Here is a 13,849-nt window from a genome sequence, read left to right on the forward strand (position 1 = left end):
TGGGTATTTTTGCACAAATTGATGTCTTTTCAAAAGACAAGAATCATGTGGGTTCTGCTTACTTCTCAGCATCCCACAAGAAGCTACTGTATGTGAATAACTGGTCAGCAATCCTCATGGAAAGATGCTGTCACAGTCACAAATTAAGGTGCAAATATCAATGCCCCCAAGTTCTCAACAGTAGGTTCTGTGATAAGCAAATACTTTCATCACTTCATTTATATGAAATCTAATAATAATGCATAAGGGTCTCCAATCCCTCCCCCAAACTTCCAGTCTAACCTCATCTCCAACACTTCTTGTCGGGTTTCTTCGTATTTTTTCTTCCATTCATTTGCTTCGATTTCCTTAGTGATTATCTAAATTATAATAAAGATAGAGCTTATTTTACCTACTGAATCTATTACAGTTTGAATTTAAGATTGGAAACTGAAAATGACACACAACCAGGTGCACCCCAAGACGTTCGAGCCGCAGGAGGAATATAAAGCCTCAACATCTGTGTATAATGCTCACAAGCATCTGGAAAAATGTCCTCTCTGCCACACAGGATGGCAGAAATGGAGCCACCAAGGTAGAAGTGAACAGAACATCCCCTGGGGAAGATTCCAAGTGATAATCACAATATCTGTGAATTTTACCCGGGCCCAGGGTCTGGCTCTCAGCTCTGCAGGGCCAGAACCGTGACAGGGACAGGACTCCAAAAGAGCCACCTGCCTGGCAGAGACACATCTTAACCAAAGCACTAATTTTACTTAGGATAAGAAAAATGAGAGCATTAGCAGGACCAGCACATTCTCTTCCTCTGGACATCTCTGCTTGATAAGAATGGACTCACAACTTGGGGCTCAGAAGTTCAAATCCTCTAGCCAGATGTACCGATTCACCAGATGCACCCATTCGCCGTAGGCAGGATCTTGCTTGTCAGAGTGGAACCCATCTCCCCATTTGGTGTGCTCTTGCTAACTGGGAAGAAATACTCTAAACTCATTACCTCAAACTCTGTGTGCCTGGGCAGAGCTTATAAGGGCACCACTGCCCTCCTTTTACTATACTTCTCTAGGCTGCTCTCTATTTGGTACATTCTTTATTCTGGTGCCTTTAATCAGGATCTCAAGAACCCTGCAGCCAGCCCATCTGCCTGAGGTGATGAGGCACATTCTTATTCTGTTCCACTAGGGCATCACCGCATCCTTTCGCTCTCAGGAGGAAGATGAGGTCATTTTTCTCATTGACAAGACTTTGGGGAGGCCTCCTTATCATTGCTCCCGAGTTCTGACAACGGGACCAGCTGACATCCCTCATTATCAACTTAATGCTATTTTCTGAAGCTTTAAAAGAACTTGATATCAATGGTTCTTAACTACTCTCATTATTATGAAAACAAAATTGCTACACGAAGGGAATTCCCTTCTTTAAAAAAAAAAAAAAAGTGGAATCATCAAGAGATGCACAACCAAACCCAAAAAATACAGCCTTGAAACACAATGGGACAGAAAGAGTGGTAACTGGGGAACAGTACCACCAGGTAACCCTGGGTAACAGTACCACTGGGTAACAGCATCTTTCATATTTTTCAGACTACCCAGGAAAGGCCTAGCAGTAATCTATTTGAACAGAGGCTGTTCAAGAGACACAGCAGATGGATTTAAGAATTGAACTGTTTAGTTAAAGAAGGGATGAAAGAAACAATTTTATATTATTGCAAGTCTAGAATTTAAGAAATTTTTAAGCATGAACATACATCTTCTGTTAAAGGAAGGCACTGATTCAGTTACAAATGTGGGTAGAGTTGGCAGAATTCGCTATTTAAAAACTTCAAGGCTGAAAGATAAAGAAGTGTTGTCAGCTTTGTTCCCAGGAAACCAGGATGTGAGGACTCCAGCACCAAGGCGGAGTTTTACAGGGAGCCCTTTATATGAGCTCAACAAGCTGCAGGAAATAGGAACTTCCAGCCAGGGATGACTCAGGCCGCACAGAGATGGAATCTACCTGCTGGCACACGGGCTTGACAAAGACACGGGGGTGATAAGTGGACAGAACACGACGGCCTTTACCTCTTCTCTTATGAGGGTGAGCACGGCTGTTTTATCAGATTCGCTGAGGCAGATGCCATCCAAGGGGCTCTCCCCGCCACAGGCCACAGACACGGGGGCCTTCTCCACAGAAGACTCCAACAGTCCCTAAGGGGGGAAGAAGTTACATTTAATGTGTTCAGCCTTCAGCTTCTTAACCCCAAATATCCTTCAAGAGTTTCCTCATTAGCAAAAAAATTACAATCTTTAAAAACATGTTTGAAGAAAAAAAAAACACGGCAGGGGAAACTTAACAAAAAAAAAAAAAAAAGTCAGGGGTGCCTGGGTGGTTGGTTAAGCGTCCGACTTTGGCTCAGGTCATGATCTCACGGTTCATGGGTTTAAGCCCCACGTCGGGCTCTGTGCTGACAGCTAGCTCAGAGCATGGGGCCTGTTTCAGAGTCTGTATCTCCCTCTCTCTCTGACCCTCCCCTGCTCACGCTGTGTCTTTCTCTCTCAGAAATAAATTTAAAAAACATTAAAAATAATTTCAAAAAGATCAAATCTCGTTAAAGTAGTTATTTAAAGGAAAAACTGGGGGCGCCTGGGTGGCTCAGTCAGTTGAGTGTCCGACTTTGGTTCGGCTCATGATCTCACAGTTCATGGGTTTGAGCTCCATGTCGAGCTCTGTGCTGACAGCTCAGAGCCTGCAGTCTGCTTCGGATTCTGTATCTCCCTCTCTCTCTACCCCTCTTCCAGTCTCTCTCTCTGTCTCTCAAAATTAAATATTAAAAAAATGTTTTTAAATAAAGAAAAAAACTGAATATGGGGTGGGGGGGGGGCATGGGTTTCCATTTAACAGAGAGCCTAGTGAAGTTTTCTTATCCAAAAAGGAGAAACTCTTATGATAATCAGTGACCAGTGACCAGTCACCAATGATCACATGCACCAAAGAGTGTCTTTATATAAAGTGGAAAATGTCTCATTTTTTCAGGGGGTTTCTGGTTTGGGGGGATGATGTGTTCCATGTAACTTTTCCAAAAAAAGGTATCAACTCTTTAACATAGTGATATTCTGTGTACCACTTTAGCCACTTTGGGTAGAAATGTTTCCAAATTGGACTACTAAGTTTGAAGCCTAAGGAAGTAGAAATGGCAAACACATCGTGGACTCCCCCCCAGAATGAGTCAGGGTCATCAGGAACTGCAGCTGCTCTGCAGTGGCATCCAGGCCCTGCCCGGGTGGGGTGTCAGGTGTACAGCACTAATGGTCCCTGTACAAAGTGGCTGTGTGTAAAGTCAAGGTCTGTGCCTGTGCTTTCATTTTTTTGCTTCTTCCTTGCTATTAAGTTTCCAGTTCCCTTCTGATGTGACCAACTTATGCTTTTATCAGACACTCAGGTTCCAGAAAGCCGCAGTGGTTAGTATTTTTTCACAAGAACATGGACGTCATCCTATTATCCTTCCTAAAAGGCATTTTGGGGGCTATTTCATCCCACCATATGTAAGTAAACTTTGTGTAAATAGGAAAAAAGCCAATCTAATGACATGACATTGAAATGCCAGCCCAAGTGATCTGGCAATAATCTTAACAATCCTAAGTATCTGTATAATCAATCAGGTGGTTAGTGATCATAATCAATCAGTTCTCTGGTATCTTGTTTGAACCAAGACTGAACACAAAGTCCAAAGTCAACTTAGACCAGTGGTTTTTAAACTTTTCATGGTCATTATAACTTGCTCTTTCTCTAAAAAATGTTCAAAAACACACACACCATTTTCACATTTAGCTTCACAAAGAAGGGCCTGACACAGAAAGCCCTGGTTGAGGCCACAGAAAAGGGAAATGGAAAAACCACAAGCTGGCAGTGCTCACTTCAAGCAGCCTTTGGGGGAAGGTGCCCACCATGTTGACAGGAGTCTGAGGTCCCCCTAGAAACACTATCTTGGGATAGATCTATCACTAGGAGCCAGAAGCACCTGTGGTGGGCAGTCTCAAAAATGGCGCCCAATGACCCCTATCCTCCTGGTACCTCCTGGTATCCTCTCGTGTAATCTCTCCTGGGGTACAGGCTGGCCCTGGTGACTCACTTTTTTTTTTTTTTTTTTAATTTTTTAAATGTTTTTATTTATTTCTGAGAGAGACAGACAGACAGCATGAGCAGGGGAGGGTCGTAGAGAGAGGGAGACACAGAATCTGAAACAGGCTCCAGGATCTGAGCTGTCAGCACAGAGCCCAACGCAGGACTCGAACCTACAAACCATGAGATCATGACCTGAGCCGAAGTGGGACGTTCCCCCGACTGAGCCACCCAGGTGCCCCAGGTGACTCACTTCTAAAGAGACTCTGGTAAAAGGCATGGGATATCACTTTTGATACTAGTTTACAAAAAGACTCTGGCTTCTGCACTGTGAGAAACTCTCTATGGAGAAGTCCACGTGGCAAGGAATCAAGGTCTCTGCCAACAGCTAGTGAGGACCTGAGACGTGCCAACAGCTACGTGAGTGAGCTTGGAAATGCATCCACCCCTGATTGACCCTATAGATGGCCACAGCTCTGGTCAATACATAGATCACAGCCTGTGAGAGGTCAGAGGCACCCAGCAAAGCTGTTCCAGGATTCCAGAGCCAGAAATGATAAGTGTTTCTTGTGGATAATGAATAAACCTCTGGACATCTGAGTCATCCCATTAACTTCCTGTGCCCTGCTTCTTCTCAAGAGACTTTCTCATAATCTTGCTTCCTGTGTAACTTGCCTAGAGGGAGAACACCCTAGGTCAAGCTGACACACTTAGTTCACTTTGTTGTTGGATTTGATTCTAAATTAATACACTTTAAAATCAGCCTTTTGTGTTTTTATTATTTGAAGCCAGAATCCCCAAACTAATTCTAGGAAACAGCTTCTCTGTGCCTCCCCTGACCCTTAAGTTAGCAAGAATTTGGGAAATAAGCCAAAAGAGTTTTCCTAGTAAGGAAAATATCAATGTCTATTCTCAAGCTCAGCATCTCAATCATTTGCTGAGGGGACGAATGAGCTGTCTGCCACTTGTTCAACAGCTTAATGTGTCTGGAAGAGGCAGCGTTCTGTTGGAGGTGGGAGATCAGACCTCAGATGGTGGCAGAAACATCCAGATGACTAGGCTCTGTGGCCTGCAGCCTGCCTCCCCTGGCCATTCCGCTCCACCGGGCTGCATGCCTCTCGGATCACGGCTCAAACCTCAACAGCTCTTAGTAATTTATGGCTATGGCCTATTTTAACTGCTTTTTCAAGACCCCCAGGATTTAGCTTCTCACATTCTTCCATCCTTTATGCTTATCAAACAGCACAGAAAGCCTACAGAATCTACCAGAACTGACGTGGATCTCTTCCTAGCCTGGGCAATCTAATGTGTTTAACAAAGATGCTAACCCAATCGATCAATTGTGGCCTTCCAAAAGGGTCCTTTCTCATGTCCCCTAATACTTTTCCCTGTCCCCAAAGCATTTACAGTTAGGGGCCAAGAAACATCCTTCTACAGATAGTGGAACCCAACACAGTCCTGGTCGCAGATTTGCAGTGAGCATAGATGCCACAATGGAAACCTCTTTGCCCAGCTCCCTGCAGTGGGAGAATCAGCATCATTAATCTCTCACAGCATGCTGGGTTCATCTCATCTTTTGACCTTGAACCCACTGGACTATACCACCCCAGGTACTTCACTCTAACTGAGACATGCCTATAAAATCCAAATGAACTCAACTTTTAAGAAGTTTAAGACTTCCTTAAAAATAGCAATAAGTTATTATTATTATTGACTCCTAATTGAAAAATGCTGAAGACCAATGGCTGATAAACAAGATGAGACTGGCTGCCCACCGCTGACTGTCCTCTGGCTTCAGGTATTTTGCCCTGGCCGCCACCATCCACTGGCAACGAGATTGCAATGGGAGTGCACTTGCAAGCAGCACAGAGAGGCTTAAAACAGTGAATGCTAAACCAACCAGATTTCTTCACTGAGCCTTCTGAATACTGCAATTACTTTATGCAATGCCTATTCCACATTCTAGAAGTGGAAATACATCCACTTTAGGAAGTTCAACTGGGGTTACTTTTTTTTTTTTTTTTAATATTTTATTTATTTCTAGGAGAGAGAGAGAGAGAGAGAGACAGCGTGAGCAGGGGAGGGCCAGAGAGAGAGGGAGTCACAGACAGAAACAGGCTCCAGGCTCTGAGCTGGCAGCCAGCACAGAGCCCGACGCGGGGCTCGAACCCACAAACCGCGAGATCATGACCTAAGCGAAAGTCGGACGCTTAACCGACTAAGCCACCCAGGCGCCCCATGGGGTTACTTTTTAACAGATCGCAACATAGGATATGTTCAGCCGCTGGCTCCGAAGATAATTATGCCCCATTTTTATTTCTCGCTCACTTTCCCACCCTTTTCCTTCCCACCTCATAGTGGCCCAGCTCTTTGCAGCTGCCGTCTTTTATGCTACCACTTCCCTCATCTGTGCCACTGACGGGGCAGACAGGTGCTCTTGTCCTATGGCTGAGGAAGATGGGAATCCAGACGTGGAACCAGTCTGTAGTTGAACCAGTCTGTTTCAAAAACTGGATAAGCCAACGAAATCTGCAGCTGCGCAGACCAATGCTTGGTCCCCTCGACATGACCTTCTTCAGTCATCCCTTTGCTATTATCACACACTGAAAATACAAGGACGCGCCCCCGCAGTACTTGGACAACTTCAAAGGAACTAGCTTCCCCAAGTGCACAAGCAGGCTCTTCTGCTGGAGCGTGTAGTTTCACCCTCTCACGGGTGCAGATGGCAGGCATCCCTCCCTCTCACAGATGACAAATGACGGGCCGAAGCCCAGGAGTGGCTGTGCTGCAATTAGGTGGCCCGGCTCCCCAAACAGTGATTTTGCCCAGATGTCACTAATGCATGAGGCCCTTGTGAGGGGACAACGCTTATGCGACCCTGTGCGCTCTGTGCACATCCTCCTTTTGTTCGGGCTTCCACAGGCTCCTCCTCCACCCATCTACCTTCACACCTACTGTTCACTGTGTCCTCTAGGGAACACCACGGGTGATGGCCCAAGAGTGAGTCCTGAAAACAATTTACTGGGACACACAGTCTGCATTAAAAAAATGAAACAGAGTATCAGAGTGAATCACATAAAGAAAGGTAGATATTGGTTTATCTGTGTGTTTTAATTTGAGAGAGAGCATGTGCAAGCAGGGGAGAGGGAAAGAAGGAGAGGGTGAAAGAATCCCAAGCAGGCTCCACGCTCAGCATGGAGCCCAATAGGGGGCTTGAGCCCACAACCCTGGGATCATGACCTGAGCTGAAGTCAAGAGTCAGATGCCAATCAATTGAGTCACCCAGGTGCCCTGACAGATACAATTCTGTGCAACTTTTTTTTTCTAAATTTTCTTTCTCTTTTTTAAGGTTTACTTATTTTTGAGAGAGAGAGAGAGAGAAGAGAGGGTATGAGTGGGGGAGAGAGCATGAGCAGACAGAAGGCTGCAGGGGTGGGGGAGAGTAGGGGGGACAGAGGATCCAAAGCAGGCTCTGTGCCAACAGCAGACAGCCTGACGTGGGGCTCAAACTCACGAACTGTGAGATCAAGACCTGAGCCAAAGTCAGGTGCTTAACGAACTGAGCCACCCAGGTGCCTCTTGTACAATTTGTTTTATAAATATACAAATGCATATGCTGTGATGTGTCATCCGCACATATATGTTAGTGAAGATACAAAATGTTTTTTTTTTTTTCCAACTATCCTGTGTCCCAAAGGCCCTCAAATCTATTAAAGCCAACCCAGAATTTTCCTAAACTCATGCTATATACTTATTAGAACTGTTTCCTGGAACTATGAACTTAGAAACTGGTCCCACAGATGTCTCAGAGCCACAGATCTAAAAATTCCTACAATTCTGCTTTTCTTTCTGTATTCTTTTTTTTAAATATTTTTTATTTTTTTAATCTCTATACCCAACATGGGACTCAAACTTACAACCACAAGATCAAGAGTCGTGTGCTTCATGAACTGAGCCGGGCAGTGGCCAGCTGTATTCTTAATTTACTGATTCCTGTGTTTAGCAGTATTTATTGTGGTAGGTGCTAAGGTACCAGCAAACAATCATGGTCCCTACCTGCACCAAGCTTAAAGGGTCAGAAGGAAAGAAGGGAAAACAGGAAGTGACTCAAAGGGGTAGGTTCACAGAACTAAAAGAAATTCCATATGTTAAGGCAAGTCAGATGTGCGAGGGAGAGGGGCGGCAGCAGATGCTGGAGAGAGAGAGGCAGAATCCCACTGCAGAAAGCCACATCGGCCACAGGAAGAGTCTGAACTTATTCTAAAGACAAGGGAAGCCAACCTAGAGGTTTAGGCAAAGAGTAACAAGATCAGTTCTGAGTTTCAAACATCACCCTGGCTTACGTAAAGGGATAAGAGAATGAGCCTGGGAATAGAGAGATTGGTTAGAAAATTACTCCTTCCTCCATTTCTTTTTTTTAATTTTAGAGAGACAAAGCGAGCACATGAGCAAGGGAGAGAGGTAGAGGGGAAGAGAGAGAGAGAATCTTAAGGAGGCTCTATGTTTAGTACGTAGCCCAACATGGTGCTCAATCTCACACCTGGGATCATGACCTGAGCCGAAATCAAATCAGACGCTCAACTGACTGAACCACCCAGGCGCCCCTTACCATCATACTGAAGAAGACTGGTGGTGGCCACGGGTTGGAGAAAAGTAGATTTGCAATATATGGTTTCTGGACATAGAAACCACAGATCTTGCTTGTGGGAATAAGAGGGAGGGAGGAGACCAAGGTGATATCAGGTTTGTGGGGTGGATTATCAGTAACACTGACCACTCGGACGTTCAAGGAAGAAACCCTGGGTGGCTTTTGCTAACCTTCCCTCACCGCCACCTCCACTCTATAGCTGCAATGCATGCCTCCCAAGTCTCTCACCAAGCAGTCATGGTTCTAGCTGATAAATCTCTCAGCCGCCACCCCATCCTTTGAACTATTACTGATCATGATGCTCCTTACTTAAAATCCCCCAATAGTTCCCAACTGCTTCTGCCATGAATTCTAAGCCTCCTGGCAGCATGTCGATGGCCCCTAGTGACCTGGCCCTCACCTACCTATGTAGCGTACCCTATGATCACATGAGATTACCAACACTTCCACTTGCTTATAAAGGCCATGCTTCTCACTCCCTCCCTTTGTGCAGACCACCTCTGCTGCCCGGAACGCCCTTCACTGTCTTACCAGCCTCACAAACCCTATTCTTTCTTTACAACTAAGTTCAAATGGAGGAACCTCAAACACCACCACCTTGACCATGTGATCAAAGTTAATTCCACCATTAACGGGACACATTGAGATCCACAGCGTCACTTCTGATGGATTCATGCCCAAAATGCATAAACTGCATTTAATCACAAAGAAACACTGGACAAACCCAAATTGAAAGATATCATACAAAATTGACCTGTATTCTTCAAAAGTGTCAAGGTCAGGAAAGATAAAATACTAACATGCAAGATTTGGGCTCGCTTCGGCAGCACATATGCTAAAAAAAAAATTCAAGATTTATAGGAATTCTTTGTACTACTTTTGTAAGTCTAAAAAGTTTTAAATAATTTTCTTTTAATGAGCTCAAATTCAACCTCCCAGATACCTGCTCCACAGGCAGTCAGCCCTGGCTCCCACAGGCCTGGGAACACGTTCTATTATAACATTCACATATCATTAATTTCCACTTTCTATCTACTACCAGTACTGTTCAAAAAAAAAAAAAAGTACAATGAAAAGCATACATAATTTAAAATTTTTCAGTAGCCATTTAAAAAGTAAAAAGATATAAGTGAAATTAATTTTAATAATATAGTTCCGTTAACCCAATATATCTATGATCACCTCAACATGTAATTAATATAAAAAGTTCGAGACATTTTTTCTTTTTGTTTTTTTGTACTAAGTCTTCAAAGACTAGTTGTATTTTACACTAACAAGACACTGCAAATCAGGCTAGCTACAGGTCAGGTGCTCAGTGGCCACTGGATAGGAGATCTCAGGATAGTCTTATGAGCTCTTCAAGCAAACAAACTTATATTTACATTTCACCCCCACCACCAAACAATGACTAGAGTTTATTTAATGAATTAACATTAACATGGGCTTTAAAATGAATACTGAGGGGCACCTGGGTAGCTCAGCTGAGCGTCCAACTTCAACTCAGGTCTTGATCTCACAGTTCAGGAGTTCAAGCCCCTTGTCCGGCTCAGTGCTGACAGCTCAGAGCCTGGAGCCTGCTTTGGATTCTGTCTCTCCCTCCCTCCCTGCTCCTCCCCCACTTGTGCTCTCTCAAAAATAAACAAACATTAAAAAATAATAATAAATAAAATAAATACTGAAGAAAAAAACTGATGTGTACTTCTCTACACCTCTCCCTCCCTCCAGAAATTTAGGAACTTACAGTCATGGTAGATCCATCTTTTTCCATCTTCTGGCACATCTCTTTCTCTATGCCTAAAACACAGAGAGTCATTTTTATAGTTATCCTAAGAAGTCAGTTCCTTTCTTTCCTAGTGAAAGACTCTGGAAACCTCAGCGCAGGCCCAGACTGACATATATGAACACATGAACAGCATTTCAAGATTTTCAAAGGAGCACTGGCATTTTGTTGATGGCTGTGCTGTCTGTGTTAAATGTCCAAAATATTCAGAAGAAAGGGGAGTGTATGGTTAGGCAGGCAAACAGGATCACCGTCTTCAGGTGGAAAGAACAGCAAGGCTGCCACCTTGTGTCCATGGAAAGTTCTGTAAGTTGTGCCAACCACGGGACTATTTCACAAAGAGGAAGCAACAAGAATGCTATTTTATTACTACCAAGTCGGAGTCCATTCAAATTCCAGCCCAGAAGAGTATCCTCAGACTAGTTAACAGAGCAGATAAAACAATAAACTCTAAATGTCAATGCCTGAAAATCTAAATTCATTCTCCTCCCCACACCCTTCAAACTTGTCTCCAGTCTACCTTACACCCTACCACCACCAAAGGCAATATTAAAATAAAAAACACTATGCTTTTTCTAATTAAAGGAATGTATACTCATTGAAGAAATTTTTTAAATTATGAAACAGCACATAATTTTCGAGCTACAATCCTCCACGTGGCAACAACACATTACCATCTTAGTGCACTGTCTGTTAATAGTGGATTACTGAAAACACAAATGTGACCATCGCTGTTCTGCTTAGACCTTCAATGACTCCCCTACACCTGAAGGGCCAGGTCCAGATTCCTCAGTACAACCTCGTTTTCCCACTTGTCCTAGACTCACAGAGAACTACTGGGCATTCAACATGGCAGGTTCCTTCCCATTCCTGCGAGAGATCCTTGTTCCCTGGCGCACACCTATGTACGCCTCTATCAATACCTAGCGCAAAGGTGACTCTCCCCAGGAAATAGACTCTGCCTGATTCACCTGACAGAGCCCGTATTCACTTCCCACCTCCACACGCCTACCGCCCCCACCTGATCCCAGTCTCTGCCTGCTCCCAGGACATGGCTGATCAGTTACACACAGCATAGCACTAGCTATTCACTACCTCTGAGGACAGCACTGTAGCTAACAGAACCCCTGCTCTAGAAATTTCTGTTGAGGGAACTGCCTCCTAATGAGGAAGAATAGAATTCAAATTATCTACATGCTTCTCTACGGGAGGAAGTTCAAAGAGGAATCACCCATAGTCCTTAACCTCAACAAGTTTATTGAAGACAACTTTTATAATAAATACACGGGGAACAGGAACAGAAAGAAGAAATGTGAGGGGAACATAAAGTGTACTGGAAGCCAAGAGATAGTTTTGAGAGAAACCAGAAAGAATGGGCAGAATTTTTACAGGAGATGGCAAAGAAAGGTATTTCAAATGTAAGAAATAAGCACAGGTGCAGGAGTACTCAGGGTTATCCTGCGTAACTGGGGTAAAGGGGTACAGATGGGAAAGCGGCCTGGGAAGAAAGCTGGAACAGTGCCCGGCATGTGTCCTTTACAGATGGGAAGCTGCGACCTGGGCAGCGGGGAGAGGCCAAGGGGGTAACTCCTGCGAAGTCTGGACTTCCACCTACTTCCCTGGTTTGATTGTGATCTTTAAAGTTCTATGTATAAAAGTCCCCAAATCCAATTACATTGCTGAAAACATAAGATGTTTATAACATTTAAGGTGGTCAGGGACATGGCTCTAAACATTGCACAAGTCAGGTTTAAGGCCACAGAAATAATGTGGGGCCTGGAAAGAGGCCTCAGCTCTACAATGTTCTAATGAGTTCAACAGTAAGAAGCTTCAGCATAGGTTAGTCTAGTTAGTTCTTATTAGAACATTAAGGATTCTTTAGGATATTGGTCATTTTCAATCTACCACATCCCTAAAAAGGAAAATGTGTAGCATTCTAGTAACAAAAGCAATCTCTCTCACATCAATACTGTGGCTAAAATACCATGAACCAGACGGTCAAGGTTCGAACCCTACTTCTTTCCATTTCCTAGTCAAGTGACCTTGGCTGACTTACTTAACTTCTATGTCTCACCTTCCTTCTCTGAAAATTGGGGGGGGGGGGGGGGGGGGGGGGCAATACCCACCAAGGAATAACTGGCTAAGACATGTAAAGCACTTAGAACTATGCCTGCACATGGTAAGGTACTATACATGTTAAAGATTATTTCTGTAAGTTGAACAATCACAACATGGCTACAGTCCACTGTATTTGGAGATATGGCTTCCTTAAAATAAATTATTACAAAATTCAAGTCGTCTCATACGTCAGTGTCTCTTGTGCCTTGTGCCACACTCATCCCTATGTCTCTGGTTCTTTGATAAGACTCCCTTCTGTGCCTCTTTTCTAGGCAGAAAAGAAAAGCATAGATCAGCATCCTACCTCTATCCTCCAAGTGACCCAATTCTCTAATCTCTTTACAGCGGCTTTCAGGCATTTCTAGGCTTATGTATATTATAAAGATGAACATATGCTTCCATACCTGCTTCTGAGGATGAAAACGCATGATTTATGGCAGACACGGGAACATTGGAACATTCAAAGTACTCCAGGTCTTCCTCTGGCTCACCTTTCACCTCGGCCCCAGCTGGTTTCTGACCAGATGAAGTGGACGCCAGTTTCTCCTCATCAGTAGCATGGCCATCCCTATTAGAAATGTCTGAGATCTGGGAGATCACTGCTCCTTCATCCTGGGAAATGCAACACACCAGATGCTATCGTTTAGGAAAACCGACAGTGGGGAAAGCGACATCTCAGGTATGGGGCAAGCCAGCTACCATTCCACATGGATATCCAACAAGGACTCAGTGACAAATTATGGTGCTAATCAAAAAGGAAGCTGGGGTCTCTCAATCAGAGAATGTTATGTTTTCTAGAACTTACCTTCACATCTGAGGTTTGAAAAATTAATCTTTTCTAGCCTAGGTTTATAAGCATGAAGTTGAAGTGGTCCAAGGCAATGGTTTTCAAATATTTTGCTCATCTACACCCTGAACTGTTTTTGGAAAACCTAGGGACCCCACTATATTTTCAGGTGACATCCAAAAACATCTCAGTATAAATACAAATAAGTGCAAAGGATACAATATCTGGTACCCTTTAAAAATTGACCTTGCCTAATTCAATCTAGTTACCCTAGTGATGTGATGATACTCTATCGTCTATTTAAAATCAAGCACAAACACATTCCTCAATAGTTTTAATAGTCAGAAATTTGCATCATTCCCTTTCTCCTCTGAGTTTGTACTTCCACCAAGAAATTATCCTTTAAAAAAGCATCTGTATG

At 43.8% G+C, this 13,849-nt stretch overlaps 1 protein-coding gene across 6 annotated transcripts in view; it reads right to left on the bottom strand.

The window, feature by feature from the left end:
- Positions 1-13,849, bottom strand: part of TACC1 (transforming acidic coiled-coil containing protein 1) — a 124,410-nt gene that overhangs the window by 12,395 nt on the left and 98,166 nt on the right. For 3 of the 6 annotated variants that reach the window (XM_039242561.1, XM_039242563.1, XM_039242565.1), the window contains 4 exons: positions 13,046-13,253; positions 10,485-10,537; positions 2,058-2,183; positions 283-359 (listed from right to left, as the gene is read on the bottom strand). In XM_039242561.1, the coding sequence (XP_039098492.1) occupies positions 283-359; positions 2,058-2,183; positions 10,485-10,537; positions 13,046-13,253 (464 nt within the window). The remainder of the gene's footprint in view (positions 1-282; positions 360-2,057; positions 2,184-10,484; positions 10,538-13,045; positions 13,254-13,849) is intronic. The other 3 variants (XM_039242564.1, XM_039242567.1, XM_039242562.1) reach the window with 1 other exon arrangement.

Source organism: Hyaena hyaena, unplaced genomic scaffold (genome assembly GCF_003009895.1).
Source record: "Hyaena hyaena isolate Hyena2069 unplaced genomic scaffold, ASM300989v1 scaffold_215, whole genome shotgun sequence".
In the NCBI taxonomy this organism is placed as follows: domain Eukaryota; kingdom Metazoa; phylum Chordata; class Mammalia; order Carnivora; family Hyaenidae; genus Hyaena; species Hyaena hyaena.